The sequence below is a fragment of the Fusarium solani genome, assembly GCF_023522795.1.
Source record: "Fusarium solani strain SB1 chromosome Unknown bctg00000005, whole genome shotgun sequence".
Lineage (NCBI taxonomy): Eukaryota > Fungi > Ascomycota > Sordariomycetes > Hypocreales > Nectriaceae > Fusarium > Fusarium solani.
Window position 1 is genome coordinate 1,658,593 of NW_027072153.1, and position 22,896 is coordinate 1,681,488.

Genomic DNA, 22,896 nt, shown 5'->3' on the forward strand with positions numbered 1-22,896 from the left:
CTCTTGCCCCTACAGGCGTTTGATAGGCGCATGTCCTCACCTCGAGTTTGCAAAAAGTCTACCTACCCTTGGACTCGACTAGACTTTTATTGTAATACAAATAGAAGTACATTTAAGCTGATGTAACTAGGTGTGCATCTTTCGAGAACTCGCCTTGTTAAAACCATCAAAAAGGGTCGGTTCGAGAGGGGGGAACAATAGCCTAAAGACTCCGGTTCACATAGGTAGGTAGTTAAGCGTACTAGTCGAGATTCAAGCTACAGTGGCTATTGAGAGCGAATATAATTACACCTTGATTGCAGCCCGACGCCCACCCCTTATCCGGGCTCCTTATCCCCTGATTCATCCCCTGCAATGCCTGCTTTTCGCTTGAAGTGTGCAAGCCAGTAAGGATTATCCGCCACTGTCTGATTGAGAGGATCGCCGCTATAGAGTGTCAGCTAGAAGCCCGCCGATATCAGAACCCTGACTCACTCGTTGTAAGCTATCCACCGAGCATAATGTTGAATCTCCTCATCTGTCGGAACATGCTGAGCTGGATTGTGAGGGGACATGGTTGCAATCGCCCAACGGTGAAGCTCCTCAGCAATCCACCGATAAAAGTTTGGGCCACCTAAGAAGAAGCCGTTTGTTTTCATCATAATTGAGCGGGCATCAAGGAGGGACTGTTGATCACTGCTCCTTTGCATCACTTCACTGTTCACGCCACTTGCCTTGCCACCTGAAGTCGTAGGGTTAGGGAGTATTGCTGCGGTTGTTTGTACCGGGGCGTGTTTCGTGGGTTCCGGAAAGGAGTGGAAGGCAGATAACCAGAAATCGGCTTCGGTTTGTGAGCGCGCCTTGCAAGGCATCCCGAGAGTGGGAGGAGATAGACTTCCCATTTCCGTGTCTAGATCCGGACTGCTCTTGGTCTGGGTGTCCCTTGTCAAGTCGAGCTGAGCATAGTCGTGGAATGCACTAGAGAGTTTCGTATCGGCTCCGCTGATTTGGGGGATATTCATCCTTTGACGAAAATGTGATAACCAATCAGTAGAGGAATGTATGAGCCGAGCCAGCCAAGTTGCGATGAAATCAGAGGGCGTGAGTGATATCCTTTCTATGTTCACGACAACGCGACATGCCTCCTGTTGAAGCTCGTGATCGGTGATGAGGGTTTCAGAGGTTCGAGCACGCACGAAATCCTGGAGCTGGGACTCAAAAGCGCATCCCTCAAACATGTCTTTCTTCCCGTTGATTTTCATGGAAGACAGCCTGCTCTCTCTAGGGGACCGGATCGAACCTAGACGTGCCTTCTGGAGAAGATCTTGATTTGACAAGATGAGATCCTCCAGCCATGATGCCTGACTTTTTTCTTCCCGTTCTGTGCCAGTCTTTGAAGCTAGAATGATGCGGCAAGCTTCAAGTTGCATAGTCTCAATTGTTGGCATGTTTCCGTTATTGTCAAAGTACTTTTGCATGAAATAGGCGAGTTCAAGCTTGATAAGCTCGTATGCACTTCTTGGTGTTTCAACGGGTGCTCTGCTTCCTTGAAACGGAAACGGGGTATGGCGCTCGGTTTCGATGATGTCTTGCTGTGGAGTTAGCAGAGCCCAGCAAGGCTGAAGCGTTGATGTTCTCACATGGAGGGATAGCATTCTCGATAATCTGAAGAATGGGGAGATCGAAGCCCCAGTCTCCATCCCAATCAGCCATTGTCTTGCCCAGTTTGAAATGGTTCGCCAGGTGATCTGCCCGTTCTTCCCAAGTGGTCATCGTCCGATGACAGAAGCCACAGCGCGAGCGGATATCCGGTGTTGGAACTCTCCATTGTTCCATGGACCATTCTGAATAACTGACATTATGAAATAGCCGTAGGTGCTGTCTGAGATGATCCTTTCGGTTAAAAGTCCTCTCTTCGGGGGCTCGATTCTGACACTCGGAATAGTGGTGACTGTTGATGTGTTGATCGCTTGGGTCGGCCAGTCCACAGAATACACAACTTTCTAAGTTGTCGTTGGTTGGGTTCGGACAGCGAGGGCCAGCAGGGGCGCAAATCCATCTTTCCAGAGGTAGATGTAACGAGTTTTCATGCCGCTGCCAGTCATATTTCCTCCCGAAAGTTTCTGTGCAGAACGTGCACTGAAAGGTCTTGCCAGCTGCGCTTAAGGGGGTTCTGGGACCGCTGCGCTTGAAGGCTCGCTTTCTGCGGCGCGAGCGAGCATGCCGAAACGGTTCAAAAGTGTTGAGCGACGACTGGCTACCGTATGAATTGGCAGAGGAGAAAGATCCGCCACTGGACCTTGAGGTGTCGACACTTCCGGCCGAAGGAGTTCGGCGAGGGTAACCCGATGGGTCGAAACTGGGTGAACCAGCCGAATCTATCAAAGTCAGAATAGTCCAACATGGTATACATAAGCCAATGACTTACTTTCGGCGAGTGGGGAGTTGAAAGCAACAGCCCTGGCAATATCAAAAGCTGAAGCTGGTTCATGTTCTGGTGGAGACTCGACCCATCGCTCGAGGGGATTCAACGAGGAACCATCTCGGAAAGCTGGGGTGGGCGGTCGAGGGATGGAGATAGGCTTTGGCTGCTCGAATTGATGAGAAGAAGCAGTTCGCAGACCCAGGCCCTTGTTACGACGGCGGGCGTTGGCTAGCCAGTTCATGAGTTGTGTCCTGTTGAGCCCAGTCCTCTCTTGAAGCCGCCTTTTTTGAGCTTCATCAGGATAAGGTGAGTCCTTGTGGGCCGCGAGCCAGCTCTTCAGTACGCGAATAGACTCTCTGGTGAACCTAGTGCCGATCTTGGGAGGGGTAACCGCATCGTCCACATCTGGGCTGGTCGTGGGGTGAGTGATCTGGCATGCCTCTGACGAAGCTAAGACAGGATTCTGTTCAAGCTGATGAGGGTGGACAAACGATGATGAAGATGGCGATGTATCGTTTGTTAGGGTTAAAAGGGAAGTGAAATCGTTTAGATGCTGCCCGTTTTCGCCAAGAATAACTGGTTCTTGGAAGCCGATATCCAACTCAGCTGGAAGAGGGGCCCACCACGCATCCTCGCTAACGTCTGCTGGGGATGCCTGTAATGGGTCAAGGTTGGCATTATCGGCTGCATTATGTCTTTCAGGCAAGGCAAATTGATCGTTGAGGAGATCAAAGGACCATAGGCCCCGGTCTAGATCATGGTTTGATGTCTCGTGGGAAGCCATAAAGAAGTGGTCAGGGTTCTAAGCACGCACATGCATGTAGTCAACGGCGCCACACTGTGTCTGCTGCAGACCCAAAACTTGACCTATGGTTTTTGCTGGCTTTCATGGACTCGTTGCCCCGAAGAAGAAGGTTCATCGAGGGGAGCGAGCATGCTTCTTTGCAAGACTGCTAGAATGGTTACGGATGACTGAGAGTCCAGGCCGAAGCTAGGAGGGTAGACGTCAACGCTGATTGGCTTATCAACGCCCCGCTCCGGATGTACATGTCGTTGCGCCCTGTTGACGGGGCAGATGGTGAATTGTCAGCGTCCGCACTCGGACTTGAGGGAGTTAAAGGAGTTTGGCGATTGTCGACATGGTGGCTTATCTTGGGTAAATTGTTTGCTAAAACGAGTTAAATGATGGTAGTGAGTTGTGATAAGGGTTCTGCTGAAAGAACTTGACTTCTCAGGAATCCCGGGGGCCTGGAAACCGACATAGATGGACGTCCCATTGTTGCACCTTGGACTATTTGTCATTGTTTCCGTTAGTGAATTTCGGTTCGATAAAATCTATGAGTGAGGTGTTTCTGATTTAAAAGTCAATCAACGCCATGTCTGTTGGCCTGCATCAAGGCGTCATCTATAGTGGTTGTAAGCCTCATCTATCTGTTATTGTGTCATTGAAGCTTGGGTATAAGCTTCAGTTGTATTACAGCTGTATTGTTTCTGTCGAGTTGCTCTGAGGCTCCCACCCCCTGGCTTTATGCAGCCTTTTTGACTAAGTCTTGTGGCTGCGGGACGCTCCCGTTGACAGGGCGCGGATAGCATCACCCACTTAATGCCACACTTCAGGCTAGTCACTACATATTGTGGGCATTTTTGAAGAACAATATGGTGGCCCAAGCTATATACTTTGTGCCTTTATTTCTCTTTCCGTCTTTATTTTATCTTTGACTGTTTGCTATCATCCACCCAGCATAGGCTTACACCATGACCAAAACCACACCAAAGAAGGATGTCCTTCTTGTATTCATACCAATTGATCCAGATCTACAATGGATCGACAGAATACGTAGAACGTTGCCACATACCGAGGTGCGTTGGGTGAAGGCTTTGTCAGACGGCCGCCTTCTTACACCAACTGACATCTCTCCCAATGAATGGGATGGCGTCACGATGGTCTGCACTTATTTCCCACCGCCGTCTTCACTCGCACCTCGGCTGCGCTTTGTACAAGTATCGTCGGCAGGATTTGACCTTTGGGTCGATCATCCTTCCTTCCAGGATCCGGATGTTGTCTTTTGCTCTGCAAACGGTGCCCACCCGTGAGTGACCCTACAATTCTTGAAGCTCAAGAAAGTGCATTAAGCTGCAGAAACCAACTGGATTTTACGCTTAGGCCACAGATCGCCGAGTGGGTTATTGGCACCTGGATTATGAACCAGAGACAATTCCTTGAACAAGCCCGCAACATGGAAGCTCAGCAGTGGAAAGCTTGCTACGAACACAAAGCCACAGACTCAGCTGGCTCACGAATGTAAGTCATTGCAGGGCTTTAAGTGTCATGAATTAACTTGTCCTCTTGTAGGGGAATTCTAGGTTATGGCTGCATCGGCCGCCAGTGTGCACGGGTTGCCAGCGCTATGGGCATGGAGGTCTACGCATTCACGCGGACAGAACGCCCTACACCAGAGTCTCGCAAGGATTCGAGCTATTGTGTGCCTGGGACCGGAGACCCCGATGGCTTGATCCCCGCCAAGTGGTTTCATGGCTCGAGTAGGGCGGATGTTGATGACTTCTTGGATCAGAAACTCGACATTCTGGTTGTTTGCCTGCCACTGACTCAAGAAACGAGCGGCATCATTTCTTACTCCCAGTTCAAGATTCTGAGCAAGAACAGGACCTTTCTGTCTAACGTTGGGCGTGGGAGGCATGTTGACACCGAAGCCCTGATAGAGGCTTTGCAGAATGGTCAGATTCGAGGGGCAGCACTTGATGTTACTGACCCCGAACCATTGCCTTCGGATCATCCGCTGTGGAAGGCACCGAACGTGTTTATAACACCTCACAATAGTTGGCACTCTACTATGTACTGGCCAAGGGTTTTGGAAATACTCGGAACAAATCTTGAGCGGTTAGACACGGGGAGACCATTGGTCAATGCTGTGAATAAATCCAGTCACTCGGGATAATTTTCAGTCCTCAATAAAATGTCAAAGTCACCTGGGGTTTGAAATTGTCAGACCCTTGGATCAAGGATTTATTGCTAATCAGGTTCTAGACTCTTGATTCATGGACTGGGATGTGCCCTTTCCGCCATCCATCCTCCAGAGTATATGCTCTATTTCAAGTCTTTGGGCGTTTGGAAGGTGTTTCATCTCACGCCCTAGCATTTGTGGCGGTTCTGATGGACTCTCCTGGACGGAGTGGAAATCTCTTCTTGTTTTCCAATGACGTCTCCATCGGGCACAACATAAAAGAACACACTGATAAACAAATGACAGCATCAAACCCCGATTGTAAAGCACCGTGACTGAGATAACATTAAGCTTCTACAGCCATGGAAACTCAATAGTGGAAAGGTGAGTCTCGCAGTGCAAGATGCCACCTGTACTGCACTCCATCTTGTCTCTTAAGTTCTAGAGTGAGTGTTGATGGCGTCGCGCGGTCAACCTGACATTCAGGGGTACCACACAATACCCGATTGGATCTCATCTGGGAACAGCTTTCCATAGCTGAAGACTAAGATTGGTCTTTGAAAGAGTGTTATTGAATGAATGAAGAAGAAGAAGAGAAGAAGAAAGGATTCACGGAAGGGATGAGATACCCCAAGGAAGGACATGCCCAATAGAGAAAACCCCAGATGGTTGCCAAAAGCCTTGCTCATCCAAAGAGCCTTCAAGAGTTCAAATCATCGCCAGAAACAGCCCTGAAGGCTTTACATGCATAATTATCCTTGAATCGCAAATTGCCATCGAGTCTCTGTCCGTCCACTACTCACTATCATCGTAAGAGGGATCAAAGTCCTCGCAGCAGTCGCCAGCAGCCTTCCGGAGCGTGTTGGTGTACATATCATCAGCGTCCCAGAACTTGGGGGCAGCCGTGGCATCATTGGGCCACTTGCCATAGACCAGATCCCTGTAGGCTCGCCCGTTGTCAGTAGTCGGCCACCAACCCCAGCCGACGAGAGGAGAGGAGACCCAGTCCTCAGTATAGTTCTCGACGTCGTCGTCGCCCTCGTTGGCCATACGCATGCAGTGAGTGCTGCCTCCATCCTTATGGTATACAACCTTGGGATGGGTGTCACCTCCCAGACGAGGAGAGTCGGTAGAACCGCCGTATCCTCCGTGGCAGGACGGGGCGACTTTCTTGACCTCGTCTCCCTTGGCAAAGACGATGACATTTTCCCAGTCGTGAGTGTGGCCGCCCGCAAGAGAGCCCCAGACAACTTGGTCTTTCTCAAAGTAGTACTCGTACCTAAGGGATTGTCAGCGCAGCTAGTGACGAACTAGATCGAAGGACTTACATGACGGCGCACCACCCGTGGTTGCATCTAGATCGACTGTAGACGTTGGCGTTCTTCAGGCGGCTGCTCTCACGGCAGTCATCCTCGGGATTCTTGAAAAGCAGGGTGGTCGATGCCCGGGTTGGTGTCTCCATCGGGGTCGATGGCAGCCGTGTTGTAGCAGCTATCGGTATCAAAGTCCATCCAGGGCTGGAACTTGAGATCGATCTCGTGAGCGCCCCCAGGCAGAGCCACGAGAACATCGCGACGGGTGTTCTTGGACACGGGGCTTGCACCGACGCCGCTGAGGGCGCTGGCGAGGAAGGTTGCGGCAGTCAAGGCGTGCATGGTGAGCTGGCAGAGTTGTTTGAAGAGAAGGGAAGAGTAGAGAGTAAAAATGAAAACTGGTGATGATGGTGGTGATGGTGTGGTAGAAAGACTACTGGAGAAACGAAGGCAGCCTTTATATAGCTTTAATCTACTCTCCTTACTCCGTGTCGTCGACAAGGACGATCATGACAGCCACGAAACAACGCTTTGATTAACCAGGATACCCATAGCCTCCCCAGACCTTGATCTACATCATGGAGAAGCCCCGGTCTGAGTAGGATATTCGTATTTCGTAAGGGGAGTAAGCAAGCGTGGCGGAGTTGAAACAAGGCCATGGGCACCTTGAATCCACTGGAACAAACACCAAGCACCAAGAACTGGAACAGGACTCGATGATCCCCTTATGCCGACGAGTTCCATGAAATTGCGTCAAAATTAACGATTGACCGTTTGCATACGTCAAACTATCAATGTGTAACCTGCTTGTTAGACAGAAATAAACTCAGAGCTTACGGACATTCCCAACGGTCCATCAAGCTCATGTCGGTCTGTTTCAAGCTTGTGCATGTCGGAAAACTAGCCTTAGCTCGTGTTTACATCTATTTAGAAGTGTAGCGGAATGGATTCTAGTCCCTGCCTCATGATCGGCTCGTCTATGCATGTAGGATCGCTGGGTGTGGAGATGGTGGAAGGATTCCCGCAGAGCCATCCTTATAAGGCAACCTGAGCGCGTGGTCCAACCTTAATTTTTTATTCTTCCCTGCATTATGGTTGTTTTTAGTCTTGTCACTCTAAATCTCTCATACACTAGTAGCGTTTGATCAGCTAGCCTGTGAATTCAAGTGGTCCTCACATCATCTGGTCAACAAACGTCCTGAGAATCAGGTTAATCAGAGACAACGTTAGGCAGGCTTGAAATATATGATGTGTAAAAGAAGGAAGAAGGAGTTGAGAAGATTCTTTTGAAAATCGTCTTAGGTCAAGCTGCTCATCGTGGCATTAGCATGCAAAACCCTGCCCCTCAACAGCATCAGCGTCGACTGGGTGCACTTAAGTCACTTTGTTGATTATGCAGCCCTTGGAGTTCCTCTGCGATAACTTAGGCAGAATCCTTATAATGATCTCGCCGTAATGTGGCAGCCAATAAGGCGCTGTATGAACAATTCAGGTGGACAAGGATGCAAATCCCCCAGGAAGTCCAAGCTTGGGCTGAATACGAGTTACGACAGATTCCCACATAACTCGGGGACGAAACTAAAGCAGAATAAAGTAAATTTCTATTTGCAGAACCGATTTCTTGCCTCTAGGCTGAGCTGCTGCTGAGCGAGGGCTGAGATTGCCAGGGCTTAAGTCGAGGCGAGCTGGGTGAGGCCCGTCCTTACACAGCACGGAGATAGTAGTGATCGTAATTGCATGCATCTTATAAGCTGTCAGTCTAGACCTTCTTGGTCTCTATGATTGTCTCACGGTGTGGCCATACCTATGCCTTCTTGCCACTTGTGGCGAGCTGAACTAACCAATACATCTAAGACATGGAGCGTTCTAGCCAGACACGTCTTCATGCATCAACCTCGCCAGACTCATCGACAAGGAAGAGAAGACTATTGACCATGTGGCTGGCTGGAACTGAACTCTTTTTCAGCTGGGCCGTTCTGGATCGGTCTTCCCCGGTGACCGACGCTTAGAATTGCGTGCTGGAATGCCCCAAGGCAGGTATACATAAGCTCGTCCTCTCTATCAGCACATCTCCACAACACGTCGTCAAGCTCGTGATAGTATATGAATACCCTGCTTCTTGTATTGCAAAAATGGCAAACCGGTGTTACTTTATAGTCTCTCCTGACCCTAACTGGTCGCATGGCATTGCCAGGGTATGTTCTATGATCCGTGCGACTCACTTCGTTACTTATTGTTACTACTACAATGAGTTCTTTTTTGTGGGTTAGGCTAACTGGGGGTTGGTGAGGATGATGCACATGGCAACCCGGAGCTCTATTTCCATATCAAGTTCGGCGACGGCGAGTCTTCATACACGACGCATAACCCAAACTTTAAGTACAAAATACCCGTTTAGCCTCTATAGACGATCTCAAACCTCTCAGTCGTCGATTACTAACGAATCCTCTCTAGGAAGGCCGAGAACGTGCTCTCCCCGAACCCGACTCGCACTCTGCAGATTCCTGGCCCCAACGGGTGGTATTACGTGACGCGCAAGATTGGCAAGAGTCTCGAGTTGGACTATCTGACCAAAATCACGCCGCAGACTGGTAAGTCTTCGAACTATCCCATCATGTTCCCCGTTCCTCTTTAGCTTGAAGAAGGCTGACCACGCCCTCGTTCTCGCAAGTAGAAGTCACCGAGTGGCGGAGAGTAACACTCAAAGCCGGGGCGAACTTTGCCGCCCTTAGACAGGTTCTAATCGACATACTCACCAGGTTCCCGAACTACGATTGGCAAGCTGGAGCAGCTTCAACAAGAATCGCCTTTGAGCAGAATTGCACGAGTTGGCTGGCTGCTAACTGCAATATCGAGTAGACCACCAGCAAGCATCTGTAAATGTGAGACTTGCCAAAGTATCGCTGATGTGGCGTGGCGAATTTTGAACATTTTGGAGTTGATCCTGTTCCGTGCAAGTGACTGTTTTCAACAAGAAATGCACACTTTTCAACGCCAGAGTAACACACTTAATTGCCTTTGTATTTTGAGATTATTTCTGCATAATTGTTTGGTTTCCCACCGGCAGTCAATGCTGCGTCAAGTATCCCATACCCCTTAAACAACGGAACTCCAAGGGCTAATACCCAACCTGATGCACCGTACCCGAACACTCATAATCATAAACTCACTTAGTAGTCTCCCGTACCGTGTTCAAACGAATGTCCCAAGTCGCAACTCCCTTTTCACCTGTGTGAACAAAGAAACCCCCTATTTGTGGTCTCTCCAAGACATGACCTTCCAAATCGCAGGGAACGTCTCAGCCTTGCTGTTGCAGTGTGTACCAAAGCATTCGGTGCAGAAATCCTTCTCCATCAGCCTTGCCTTCTCAATCGCCCCACAAAGCTGTATCCAGGGCTTGGAATTCATCATCTTTTCCTCGAGGTCGTCCCAACTGAGCGCGTAGTACTCCCTCGTCCCGTACCAGAAGCTATCCGGTGCTTCAGACACGAGGTTTTCAGCCCCCGCACGCTTTTTAAGAGGTGTCTCGAGGGACTTGCGTCTGTCCTTGACGATTTTCCGTGCTGGATCCGCGCCCACAAAGGTGTTGTCGTCGTTGTCAAACTCATCTGGTTTGATGAGGAGGTACAGCACCTCTGCGCGGAGGCGAAGGATCCAAGCCACCAGCGACAGCTGGCTGTCGAGGGACTCGCGGGTGTTGTAGGTAAGTGCGAGATACGGAACTCGCGGGACAGGCAGTTGCCATTCCGGCTTGGTTGAAAAGAAGCCTTTCTGAAACTCTTGCCCGACACCAACCCACTCCGGTCCCAAGATGACGAGGTCCCGAGAGTTATCCACCTTGCGAGATGGGAGATCGAAGAGTCGTGGGGGTAGGTACTTCTTGTGAACGCCTGAGTCGGACATTTGAGGGCCTGGGATTCTGAAATCTCTCGCCATATCCCAGGTGTCCGCACGGCTCTTGTCACGAGGGTCGTAGAGCTGAAGCGTGCCCTTAGGACCCCACGACTCTCGATGCCGGATAGCGACACGGCGTGATTGCTTGCACGTTCGAAGCAGGACGTCGACCTGCGTCTCACGCACAGGACACATCTCTGCGAGCTCGCGAGGCGGGTCAGACCACACAAGCTCCTCAATCGAGGTCATGGTCCAAAAGGACCCTACCTCGCCGTTTGGTAGTCGGCTTTTGAGTTTATGTGATCCGAGCTGGGCAAAGTGAGCAGCCGGGTGGCGGTCCTTGAGAGACCATTCCCAGACGAGTTCTTGGAGCTCATTGGCCAGGTGAGGGAACTTTGGGAACGAGACTGGTTTGGATAGGGACATGATTGATGTGTTTGTGGGTTGAAGAGAGACAAGTGAGTAGTTGATCAGAGATAGGGATGTAATCAAGGAGTTATTTGTATGAAGGTTGCTGGTCTGACTGGGTTGACAGTTCCGGGTGAAGAGAACTGAAAAAGAAGAGAGAAGAGAAAAGAGGGAAGAAGAAAAACCCCCAACCCTACACGTAAGCAGAAACATTGATTGGAATGATTGGGCTAACTAATGCAATGCACGTCGGCGAACCTCATCACCGTCGTACAAGGCTCTGTCGAGATGTCATCACCGTCTCTACAGTGGGAAGAGAAGCAAACAAGGCGAGCAAACAACGCTTTGTGTTGGACGAAAATCCTTCACCGTTTGATTCTAGCCAACGCAGCCTTTGATAAACACTGTATACAGTCGAGTTGCAATCTGCAAGTTTCATGCATGCATAAACCCCATCTTTTTGTTACTGCCTTGTCGTACAGATACCTTCACACAACTCCCTCTGCAACCCTTTTCACAATATCTCTAGTCTCACACTGTATCCGCTGAACGAGGACCCCGGCGTCTTCAACCTCATGCACGAGACCGACCGCGGCGCCTGCATAAGTCGCCAACCTGCCGTCGGGGCCCCAACCCTTCTCGCCGGCCTTGGCAGCCTCGTCGTGGCGGAGTTTCAGCTCGTCAAAGGACACGCCCGCCTGCTGGTCGTGCCAACTCTGGTTGACGATCCCGCGGGGGCTGTACTGCTCTGGCCAGCCCATGGTGCCGCGGAGGTGGTTGTACAGCATCGTCCGGGTGGTGCACTGCGCTCCGTCGGAAGCCCGCACGATTTCCCGCTGGTAGCCCTTGTTTATACGGGCTTCGGTGGCTGCCAGGAAGCGTGTCCCCATTGCTGCGCCCGCTGCTCCTAGAGCGAGGGCTGCTGCGACTCCCCGACCGTCGGCGATGCCTCCAGCCGCGATCAGCGTGATGCCCGAGTCCTTGATTTTGTCTGCAATCTCGGGAAATAGCGCCATAATTCCTAGGCCGTCTGTTGCTCTGCCGTGGCCACCCGCCTCTGCCCCTTGGATTACCAGAACATCCGGGCGATTGTCACTGTTGGCGGCTTCGATGCTCTCCTTGACGGTGCCAATCTGAGTCCAGATCTGAATCCCGGGAGAAGCCTCGCGCAAACGAGTCGCCCACTCATCCAACTCCTCCTGGCCCCGGCGAGGAGCAAACAGCCAAGCCACACAGGGCCGATGCTGCTGAACAGCCTGAACCGCGGAGTCAAGGTCGCCATTCCAAAGCTGGAACCCGACACCAACAGGAAGGACATCTTGAGATGGAAACGACTGTGGCAATGTGTTGGGAGGCGCATTCTTCAACAGCTCCTTGACTGTCATTAGATCTTTGGCCGTGTCTTCAGGTTTCGCGCCGGGGCCGATGAAGCCCAGCCCTCCAGCTTTGGAGATGGCGAGGGCCAGGTCTGGACCTGACATGACGCGCATTGGCGCGCCGACGATGAAGGGCGACGTGATCCACGGGAATAGATGAGTCAGTCGGGCTCGACTTGTTGTTAAGGCTGCTCGCGTTACACTCATGATGAACTGTTATTTGTTAGATGTAGTTGATAGGCTGTTCACACACAAATACCTTTTTATTGTAGGGTGTTGGATGGTCTGGCGACTTTGTGGATAATCGACCGGGTATATTCCTCCGAGCGCAGAGACTTCTTCCATAATACCAAGGCCCATTCTTATATCCTTTGATCCTTCGCTTGCTTAGAAACACGATGTGAAAGTTACAGCCATCTGACCGTCTCGGGGAAAGACCGAGACCCTTCATGACGTGTGGCTCCTCTCTTGATCCCGCAATACCCGATATAGCCGTTGCAGCCGATTGACCACTCATCGCCACGACCTCGGTTACGGTCCTATATTGCTGAGGAAATATGGAAATCTACATGGAGACTTGTATACTAGGTCAATATTATAGCTGAGTTTTGTGTTCATGGTAGTGTATGGTGGTTGAGTCTCGCGAGTACCAAGACTCTGTCACTTGTTGGTAGAGGTCAATAACTGTTCAGTCAAAATCACGACGTTTATTAACATGAGGATTTGTTGATCTGTCAAAAACTCTTCCAAAGGCGCCCCAAGTCTAAGCCTAAGCTACGCGTAAAAAGACCGATCCGGCTGATATGTTGATCTGACGATGCTGTCGTCGTTCCAGGGCTCGTCCGTTTCATGTGGTGGTAACTACTCTGCCGCTCAAGAATACTGTATAGATATTAAGAACATAAGGGCTGCGTGACTGGCCAAAGCATTTGAAGGACGACTTTAGCAGGTTGTTCCCAGAGTTCTCCTTCATTTTGTAGAAACGGCCAATATCCGGCCAATGCTTCTCGTCGCCACCAACCTGGTGGTGTGCTAGGGGTTCCGTTAGGAGGCACGCCGTCCGAGGAAAAAACGAGACACGAGTACTAAGGTATTAGTTTATGCCCGCCTTATATGAGCCTTTTTAATATAATAAAAATTCTAAAAGAATTTATATAATATTTATAAAGTATTAATTATTATAAATGTATACTTTATTAATTCTTTTTTTTTAATTTAGGTAGAATATTTCCTCGTAAAGTAAGGGTCTTCCCTAAGAGTTAGAGGTACTTTACCCTTTTGGTGTCTTATCTTTTCCTTGGACCGCGTGGGAGGTATTGATGTGCTCGCTTGTTTTGTCGAAGTAGTTTGGATATTGGGTTTTTCTCGTCTTTGAAGGATCGGTCGTCGTACATCAAGAGCCTCTTGAAACCCCTCACGTTCCCAGGCGCCACTGACCAGGTAAGCTTCGTGCAAAATCGTGTTTCTGCTTGCGATTTGGTTCGAGGGTTCCGTGCGGAAGTGAAAAGCTGGTCTCTCGTCTAACATTTCATAGAGTTCGCCCTGGGCGTCCGGAGGAGTTTCACCTTGTTCGTTGGATGGGCCACTGAGAGCGCCTGGTACTGTGTGGTCCACTCAAGACTTGCTACTCCGGGCTCGTGAATGATTTTGATGTTGAGACGACTGACGTATTCCATCGCTCTGACGATTCTCTTGTTTACAGAAGTCCTCGCCGTCGTGTTTAAAGTATCTGTCTGGCGTACTATATTGATGATAGAGCTGTGGGTTAGCGAGTTTAGCAGGTGAAAGATTATCAGACTGGACTATGGAGATGCATAAATTTCAAATCACGACAAAACAAAGATTAAAGCATGGCATAGCAAGTAAACGTCATTTGAATTACAAAATATGAACGGTAGAAGCACACCCCTTAACCTGTAGCAAAATGTAACATAGATCGAACGGTTGATCCAGTTGGATCGTATGTGATCGTCATGCCTCTGCCCTCATCGCAATGCCCTTGGTAAGGTTGCCGTCTCTGAAATAAGCTGGGCGAAGAGAAGTGCCGCTGCGTAAGAGATCACAAAAATAAAAGAGTCGGCCGGGCTATTCGGAGGCGAATGTAGTCATCGATAGTATATAGGGGGTGCTTTCAAGAAAGTATTTGGTATATGAGACCTGGAAGATGGTTAGTAAATGGAGAATAGGAGAGGACAGTGAATAAGACTAACCTGTGAGCTTTGTAGAAACACCAGTCGTATCTACTTCTGAGGCTCCTTGTTGGAGTCCTTGTTGGAGTCCTGGTTGGACTCCTTGTTCTTCTCAGCCTCTCGGCGTCTCTTCTGCTCTCTCCAGGCGTTGATGCCCATGTACGTGCTAGGCTGAGAGCGGTGCTTGTCGACTCGAGGAGGAGGCAGAGCAGGTCGCGAGGGCGTGTTGGATGCAACGTTAGAGAAGCTTCCAGTTCGAGGTCGCGAAGAGGGGTTGGGGACAATGTTGGAGAAGCTCCCAGTTCGAGGCCGGCCACCAGAAGCAACACGGGAGCGAGGCTGGGCACTTCCAGAGCTGCTCGCCTTGGCCTTCTCGCCCTTGGTGGTGAAACTCGCGATTCTGTTCTGGTAACCCGCAGATCGGAGGATGGCGGCACGCAGGAGGATGTCCTCGTACTGCTTCATGTTGGGGCTGGATCCGCAGTCCTCACAAATCTTGTACACGATGGTTCGAATGTTGTCTCGGGCAGAACTGCCGTGGAAGGTGATAAAGGACAGAATCTTCTTGGAGATTCTCCAGCGCATAAAGTCCCATGGGTCCATGGCCAGCTCGTTCTTCTCATGGAGGACGCGGAGGTCCGAGATCTTGCAGGCCAGGCGGTACATGATCTCCTTCTGGCAGAGGCCATCGTCGGGGAGGTGGTGCTTGGCCACGAGCTGATTGGGGTGGTATCTAGTGTTAGGACCAAAGATGTCGCGGATGCGGCGGTGCTTGCTGACGTTGTCCTGGTGAAGCTTGTGAGCAGCGGCGACGGACTTGTTAGAAGGGTCCAGCTTGAGACGCGCGCCAGTCTCCTTCTTGAGGCGCTCCTCCTCCTCTTCCTGGGCCAGGTACTCGTCCAGAGAGTTCCAGGTGCTTCTCCAGTAGGGGCTGTTCTCGGTCAGCTTGGCGACGGGGGTGTCTCTCAGGCACTGGGGGCGAATGTAGGTGGCTCCATCCTGACTGAGAGTGTAGACCTCATCCCTAGGGGTTCGGAGCATCGCCAGAATGCTCTCAGTCGAAGGGCCATCCTGGGCCAAGTGAGAGGCAGGAGTTTGTCGAGTAGACATGATGGGCCTCGTCGGATGAGACTCGGGGACGTCAGGTCTGCTTGAGATGAGTGTCAGCACGGTTCGACTCAAGCAAGAGAGTTCATCTCACCGAAATGGGACTAGATGCTCGTGGCGATGATGGTCTATTTCTTTGTTAGTAGAGAGAGGATACTTTGAGCGCCTTGGTCGATCGTCAGCACAACACATCTTCACTTCAGAAGGTCAGGGATGTTTACCAGGTGCGCATTAGAGCAGAGCACAGCTCCGAGAGAAGAAAGAGTGTCAGAGTGAGAAATATGCCGGCGTCAGGCGACTCGAAGCTCGCGAGGCGTGTAATCTCGCGATGATATCGTGCAGAACGAACGAGGCAGACGTGAAACGCTTCTCGGACGGAGGCGGGATGAGGGAGACGAGTCGAGAATAATTTTGAGAAAAGAAGACAAGGTAAATGAGAGACAACATGACCTCTTTTAGTCACTAAAGGAGTGATTGGAGAAAAGAAGGGTCGTGATTCACCTTGCAAACGCCGATGCTGGGTGTTGAGAAGTTGAGGTGCAAGGAGGGGGTCACGCGCGCGACGCGGAGAGTTTTGGCTGGGAACGTGGTGCCTGCAACGTCACTGGCAAGTCAGTAAGAAAAAGGACGTGATTACCTTGACACCAATACGAGTTTTATTTGCCTTTGCTAGCTTGTTTTTATCTTTCATATAAAAGATCACTAAAAGCCACTTTCCCTACTACCAAGTTTCAAGAGTCTGGGTGGTCAATCGAGTTACAGTTTCTTGTTCTACCACTGCGTTTGCTTCTAGATATTGCACCACGCTTCTAGATATTTAGCAGGGTGTATTGTGCATCTTGCAGCCCTCTTTGAGCCCTAATCAAAACGCAAGCTCAAAGTCCCAGACCTGCAGCTTCCTGTCGGGAAAACCACCACCCTGGCGCACAAACACGCTCAAGATGCCCTTGTCACGGAGGCGAGTGCTATCAAACAAGGGCTCGGTGGAGGTGTTGGGGATATCGGCCAGAAACTTCCAGTCCTTGAACCCTCCAGTTGCCGTGGATGCGTAGATTCCCGTCTTCAATGCCTTTGCATCAGGGAGGAGTGCGATGAGGTGCTCGCCAGACTTGTCTCCTGCGAACTTTCCACGGGGGTCGAAGAGATCGGGGCCGTTGATGCCACTCACCTTGATGGCATTCTTTGTCCACTTACCTACAGTGTGTGTCAGCTGTGTAGTCACAAGAACGGTTTTGCACTTTTCTTACCGTTTGTATCCCTGAGATAGTGCTGGTAGAGGTGTTCTCCGCTCAGGTTGTCCCGCATGAGAACATGAACCCTGCCCTTGGCATCCACAAACTGGCCCTCTTGATTCACCATGCGGCTGTTCTGAGGAATATCCCAGATCAGTGTGCTATCCAGGGACGTTGAGATGGGCTTTGGAAGCTTGGTGCCGTTGGTGTTAAACCAGGTCCGTCCGTCATCATCCGAGTAGGCAAAGAACACGTCGTGGTTGGTGTTTGCATCCGGTGTTTCACGGACGGTCCAAGAGGTGTACAATTTTCCGTTGACGGAGTTGAGTCCATTGATGTAGGCGTTGTTATCGTCTCCCTCAATGTATTTTCCATAAGCCTGCCACTTTCCAGTGGAAGAGCTGTATCGGTGAATGTAGCTATCACCAGCACCAGATCTTTTGGAAATTAGTGGGGTATTCCACCCAGAAAGCGTGTTACTCACTGTCCAATGCGGAATTCCATCAGCATGTCACCGTTGCTCAGTGACTCAAACCTGGGATAAGTCAAAGGCGTGTAAGGACCCGTAGATCCCGCAAGTTCGTGAACAACAGGCCCAAACAGGTCCGCAGTCCACGTTGAGGGGACATCCTTTGCAATAGACGTCTTGGACACGCGGTAGTTCAAGGGTACGTCCTACAAACGGTCAGTGAATCATGCCCACCCTTTTGGCCTGTGCACTGACATGGTGATCAAAGCTGAGATGAATCTTGCCGTCGCCAGAGATACCCATGGAAATCATATTATGCCCGTCCATGGTCTTTTGAACGTAATCGGTAAGGGTCAGGTATTCCCAGTCGCCAACCGACGGGCTGACACGACGACGGCCAACCTTGACATAGTGGTTATTATATCCAGCCGGAGTCGTCTCGTAAAAGGTAACGTATTGATGGTCGCCAAAGGTGATCAGCGCATCTTCCTGGTAGCTCACTCCGTTGAGTCGCTCAGGGCCTTGAAGATCAGTGCCGATTGTCCAGGACTTTGTTGATTTCACCGTCAGTGCTGATGCACCAGCGAGCATGCAGCAAAGCGCCGCGATACCAGTCCTGAGATGCATTGTTTCTGGTTGCAGATGAGTGTTTCCAGAGACCTAGTCACTCTATTTATGTTCCTGGTCTTGAACTAGTTGCTGCGGAGGACTATCCTTGTCCCAATATGACAGGTGGTTAAGCTTAACCCCAGCCTCTGCCCTTTACAGAAGGTTGCCTTGAAGATCGTTGTAATTAACCTATGAACCACACCATCATTGTCCTATACCCCACAAATAAGCTTCCGTGATCTGCTCCCCGGACTTTGGGGGTTCGTAGGATTCTCCTCTTCCCCGCCCCCAACCTGCATCGGCTTGACTCTCAACGACATATAAGCCGATGCATCTCGTCCCTTTTTAACTCGAGCACGGATTAGGATCAACACTCTGTTCAACTTGTTCGAGTTCTAAAGCGCCCCTAATCCAGTAAAGACTCCGCGCCAAGGAGTCGCATAGCAAACGTCAATGCAGCGACCACCGAATGTAACTATAAACGGCAAAGACCCCGTCGTTCTTTGCTCAGCCGAAACTAGGTATAGTGTGGATCTTACTTAACCGGCCCATTCATAGCAAAGCTGGGCGGACAGCCCGGGTCATCCAAGGCTGCAGTCGACACAAAGGGGGACGAAGAAGATGGTGTCTTCGGTGTATTCCTCTCCCGAAGCTATGGGTTGCTGCACGAATAGTAGTCACGCGCCTATTCGTACTCTCATATGGCTAGCTGTATCGACTTGACAGCTGACCCATCTACAGTCTATCCAACATCTATGCGAGACGGATACCGTAAGGCGTTTTGTGGCTGATGGCGATTTCACCTCTCGCAGACAAATACTTGAGAGGTGACAATGTCTATGACAGCCAAACATAAGGTCGTATGCCATGGTTCCGTGGTTTTCATGACACAAAATGTACTGCGCTTTATCTTTATCTGGATCTTAATCAAGCTGCATCTGATACTACTCTCCTCGTTGTTTGATACCTGTTTGAACTCGGGTCCAAACAAAATCGGGAAGTTTAATCATGTACAGGACCAGCCCACAGTGGATTTTCTTGGTAGGAGTCAAAATGGTGCATTTCCTTGTGATGGCTTCTAAAAACATGCACTGGCCTCAGGTTTGAACCACCGTGATCAGATAAGAGGCAGCAGAAACATCTCTTGTTGATAGGTAAATAATATAATCTCTTTATCATGAATCATAAAACATGCTAAATGCATCCCAGACTCCAAATTTACATGTAACGATGCACCATCCTCGGCATGGCCGGTGCTTCTCCCATAGCGACAGGCGGGGGGTTGTTCGCATCAAAAGGACTATTCTTCTGAAGCCGGTTTCCGACTCTTCTCCTCCTCTTCCGCACGCACGAGGCGATGAAGCAGCCTAGAATGAGCGCGACGATGACGCCTCCGACAGACGCTGCGACGGCAATCACCACGGTTCTGTTCTCGTCGAACCAGCTTCTTCCGCTTCCTCCTCCGCTACCGCCGCCGCGACCTCCGGAACCGCCTCCTCCGTTGCCATCGCCGCAAGAGTCATCTCGCTCGTCTTCGGGACATCGACTCGACTCTCCATCACACGTCTCCTCAGGATCACAAGAACCTGTGCTCGCTCTGCAGACTTGGCCACTTGACGCGACCTGACATTGGTCTGTACAGCAGGCATCTGTCGCTGGATCGCACGCAGCACCGCTCTGAAGCTGGCATGTTGAGGGATTACAGCATGAGTCTTCTGGGCATCCCTCCTCACCACCGCAGTCACACGCCTCTCCTGGCTCGACGATGCCGTTTCCACACTGACTCTCGTTGATGTCAGGAGCATCGTCTTCGTCCACCAAGCAGCTTGTGTCGATCAAGTCATCTCCAATCGCCGTGCAGATGGTTCCAATAGTACAAGGTGAGAATTCACGCAGCTCCCGTCCACTCCGCGGGTTCATGATGTACTGACCACTAGCATCACAGGTAGATCTGCTAAGGGGACAGCAGCCCTCAACAGGAGAATCGCCGCTGCAAGTCTCGGACGTGCAGTCGTGAGAAGCTCCAAAGTTGTGTGCCAATTCGTGGGCAAAGACCTGCCACTCGGCAGCCGTACGAATAACGACGTTGGCAGACGCGACAGAGCTTCCGCCTCGCCAGGATCTCCCTCCGCGACTGCAGATGTTTCCGATCCAGGCCATGCCGACTGTTGAACCGCTCTCGCAGGCACTCATCAGGGACCATGCGGCGTTCTCATCGCGGAATTGACTTCTCCACTCTGAAAACAGGCTGAGTCGTCTGGAAATGTCGGCATTTGATGAACAAGGGAGGTTCCAGGCTGTTGTGGTGGAACTTGTCGATGGACAGGAGGAGTCGCTGATGGTCAGGTTGCGGATGGCCAGGGAGATGTTGAAGGCGTCTTCGTATACCTGCGAGGCGATGTTGATTTGTGAAATGATGTTCTCCCGGGCATCTTCGAGTGAGTCAAACTCGGCCGTGTATGAGCAATCCGTGGCGACTCCAATCATGGCTACTCGTCTTGTCGATGGACACCCACTGGTCTGTCCAATAACGTCCACCGGGTCAATCTGGCCAATTCCGTTTTGTCGACGCACACGCTCGACGAATCCATAACGTGGCGTGTCTCGTTTTTGGTCTCGGTCATCCAGATCCAGAGAAAACGAACGGCGGTCCAAACTCTGAGTGCCACATATCGATGCGTTGGACAACGATCGTTGAAAGATACCTCCGTCCTGCTCGACATTATCCGACTCTCTCCAGACCACCATATACGGAGCGTCCGTCGCAGGGAGTTTGCTGTCCAGTTTGAACTGCTTATTGCGGAGGTTCGAGCTGGGCGAGATGTGGTGGTAATCCCCGTCAAGGTTAAAGACGCCTTCAAGCAGATATCGGCCGTTCCGAGAACGAACCATAATCCGGGCCCAGCCTACTTTCCTCCATGTTTGCTTCTCAACATCGGAAATAAAGGCATCTCCCTTGTACAGGAGCGGCGAGCCTCGTCCTATGATCGTGTTTGACAAGCCGCTGGTCCCGTCTGGTCCAACATGTCGAACGTCTGTGAGACGCGAGATGACGTTGCGGCTTGGCTGCAGATTTAGTTGGATCCTCTGTCGTTCTTTTGATATAGTGAATTCGACTTGGAAATTTGAAGAGGCGTCAAGGCTTTTGGGACTTTGAGAAAAGTGTAGGTCCTGGATGAGGGAGGCGTGGCGGATTGGGCTTCTGGCTATTGACAAGGCTGAAGAAGGATCATGTCAGTTACACATGATCGACAGGTGCATCATGTAACCTTTTTGTGGCGGGACTTACCATGCACATGCAGCAGGGAGACAGAAATCGAAAGCAAGTATAACAAGAGACCTGGGAGATTCATCGTGTGTGTATGAGGGGCTGCTGCAGTGTAGATGCCCTCGCCGTGATACTGATTCCCACGGCCAACTTGGGATCCTGAATGTCTTAAATCTCCCAGAGATGCTTCATATCAAAGAGAAAAAAAGGGTCCAGCCGTCTATCTCACCGGGCGCACAAAGTATAAGTGCTTGGGCCAACCATCATCACCAAGTCTTGGCAACCGAGAAAGAGACTTATACCAAGCATGCTAAGCCACCCTGGCCTCGTCATGGAGAACGGGACCCGGCCGGCCGGCTTTGACGGGGCGAGTCCATCTATGGAGCATCCATCTCCGACGATTCGGTAGACTCCTTGATACGTGAGTGTAACTTGTTTCGTGTAAGATCTGAGTCTGGATGAATGCATGGACGTTTTGCACGGGCTTTGTCTGAGAACAGCACTCAGTCATCTTTACATTGATCAATTTCCATCAGATAAATGCCCAAATCTGTACAAAAAATGGCAGACCCTCACACGACCATTCTTTCAAACCCTCCCCAGACATGATTGGCAGCCGGCAGATCGTCGAAAAAAAGTGGTCACCCGTCAGAAAGGCAAAAAATTGCCAGACAGGGGGGTAAAAGAAAATCCCACCGTTGGCGGAGGCGGGATGGGATGATCTGTAAGCATCTTGTTAAATCCGAGTGGGCTAAACCCGACCTCCCCTCGAAGCTGACGTACGCTCTTCTCTTGGCATCCCGAGTGTCGGCGTCACTCGATGGCGGCTTTGACCGTGGCACTTCTCCTCCTGTCAGTCTGGGCTCATTCTTGGCTTAGGAATGGATGACTGATGCCAGCGGAAGCACGGGTACAATGTACTTTAATTGATAAGCTTAAATAAGCGCTTGCTTGCGTATTCCATACAGGGTCCTTTAAAGCATGACGAGGCTCAAGACTGACCAAAACCAATGTGCATTCCTTGGCTGATGCTTTCAGACCCCAACCAAGACTTGCCAGGGTTCGATGATGCTTGTTCGGAATTACAGAATATCTCAACCCTAGCTCCGATTCTCATATTGGTGAGTGTACGTCACCATCGCTGAGCCTCTATCAAGGTGCCTCTATTTGAAATAATGACGATCTTTTCTCTTGGAAAACAGTCAGACTAGATTTTATATACTAGCTTCTTGTTTGCTACAACGATTCGGCCTTGGTTCTGTCTCAAGCTGCTCTGCCTCTCCTACCTGCTTTGCCTTTCCTCCATGACAGACTTCACAGTCCTCATGACCATTCCGTGTATCTCGCCCCCAATACAATCCCTAAATAAGACTACCCACCGCTAAAGGGATTACGTCTAGAGTTTTAAGGGTCAGAGCCGTCAGCGAGCAAGTTCTTCTCACTGTTGGTTATTCACACAAATCCTCTAGGGTGGAGGCCTCCCATGGTGGCAGACAAGGGATGCCAAAGGCAAGTAACACACAAACCAAGTCCTATTCACCACCTAGGAACACGCAAAGAGGAAGAAAGATACAAGTATATAGTATTCATAATTCCTTTTTGCAGCGTACATTTCCACTCTCTCGTTCAGGAGAACCCTCCCAGCCTCACTCACGATGGTTGAG

At 50.6% G+C, this 22,896-nt stretch overlaps 9 protein-coding genes across 9 annotated transcripts; 2 read left to right on the plus strand and 7 right to left on the minus strand.

Moving 5' to 3' along the window:
- Window positions 1-317: 317 nt before the first annotated feature.
- MRS44_008941 (uncharacterized protein) lies at window positions 318-3,188 on the minus strand (the record flags this gene model as incomplete). The annotated part of the gene is made up of 4 exons (XM_046269746.2): window positions 318-426; window positions 475-1,567; window positions 1,620-2,357; window positions 2,408-3,188. The coding sequence occupies 4 exons, from the start codon at window positions 3,186-3,188 to the stop codon at window positions 318-320; spliced, it is 2,721 nt and encodes a 906-aa protein (XP_046132403.2).
- A 971-nt stretch (window positions 3,189-4,159) lies between these two features.
- Window positions 4,160-5,559, plus strand: MRS44_008942 (uncharacterized protein; the record flags this gene model as incomplete). Its single annotated transcript, XM_065621120.1, has 4 exons — window positions 4,160-4,494; window positions 4,569-4,706; window positions 4,758-5,303; window positions 5,451-5,559. The coding sequence occupies 4 exons, from the start codon at window positions 4,160-4,162 to the stop codon at window positions 5,557-5,559; spliced, it is 1,128 nt and encodes a 375-aa protein (XP_065477192.1).
- A 603-nt stretch (window positions 5,560-6,162) lies between these two features.
- MRS44_008943 (uncharacterized protein) lies at window positions 6,163-7,022 on the minus strand (the record flags this gene model as incomplete). Its single annotated transcript, XM_065621121.1, has 3 exons — window positions 6,163-6,646; window positions 6,696-6,722; window positions 6,892-7,022. The coding sequence occupies 3 exons, from the start codon at window positions 7,020-7,022 to the stop codon at window positions 6,163-6,165; spliced, it is 642 nt and encodes a 213-aa protein (XP_065477193.1).
- Window positions 7,023-8,812: 1,790 nt separating this feature from the next.
- Window positions 8,813-9,315, plus strand: MRS44_008944 (uncharacterized protein; the record flags this gene model as incomplete). The annotated part of the gene is made up of 3 exons (XM_065621122.1): window positions 8,813-8,875; window positions 9,013-9,059; window positions 9,135-9,315. 3 exons carry the CDS (start codon window positions 8,813-8,815, stop codon window positions 9,313-9,315), a joined length of 291 nt encoding a protein of 96 aa, XP_065477194.1.
- Window positions 9,316-9,929: 614 nt separating this feature from the next.
- MRS44_008945 (uncharacterized protein) lies at window positions 9,930-11,000 on the minus strand (the record flags this gene model as incomplete). Its single annotated transcript, XM_046284098.2, has 1 exon — window positions 9,930-11,000. The coding sequence occupies one exon, from the start codon at window positions 10,998-11,000 to the stop codon at window positions 9,930-9,932; it is 1,071 nt and encodes a 356-aa protein (XP_046132407.2).
- A 470-nt stretch (window positions 11,001-11,470) lies between these two features.
- On the minus strand, window positions 11,471-12,565 carry MRS44_008946 (uncharacterized protein; the record flags this gene model as incomplete). Its single annotated transcript, XM_046276372.2, has 1 exon — window positions 11,471-12,565. The coding sequence occupies one exon, from the start codon at window positions 12,563-12,565 to the stop codon at window positions 11,471-11,473; it is 1,095 nt and encodes a 364-aa protein (XP_046132408.2).
- A 2,033-nt stretch (window positions 12,566-14,598) lies between these two features.
- MRS44_008947 (uncharacterized protein) lies at window positions 14,599-15,657 on the minus strand (the record flags this gene model as incomplete). The annotated part of the gene is made up of 1 exon (XM_046279503.2): window positions 14,599-15,657. One exon carries the CDS (start codon window positions 15,655-15,657, stop codon window positions 14,599-14,601), a length of 1,059 nt encoding a protein of 352 aa, XP_046132409.2.
- Window positions 15,658-16,516: 859 nt separating this feature from the next.
- Window positions 16,517-17,982, minus strand: MRS44_008948 (uncharacterized protein; the record flags this gene model as incomplete). The annotated part of the gene is made up of 4 exons (XM_046279504.2): window positions 16,517-16,848; window positions 16,902-17,323; window positions 17,371-17,561; window positions 17,611-17,982. 4 exons carry the CDS (start codon window positions 17,980-17,982, stop codon window positions 16,517-16,519), a joined length of 1,317 nt encoding a protein of 438 aa, XP_046132410.2.
- Window positions 17,983-19,182: 1,200 nt separating this feature from the next.
- Window positions 19,183-21,317, minus strand: MRS44_008949 (uncharacterized protein; the record flags this gene model as incomplete). Its single annotated transcript, XM_046269747.2, has 2 exons — window positions 19,183-21,182; window positions 21,254-21,317. The coding sequence occupies 2 exons, from the start codon at window positions 21,315-21,317 to the stop codon at window positions 19,183-19,185; spliced, it is 2,064 nt and encodes a 687-aa protein (XP_046132411.2).
- Window positions 21,318-22,896: the final 1,579 nt, after the last annotated feature.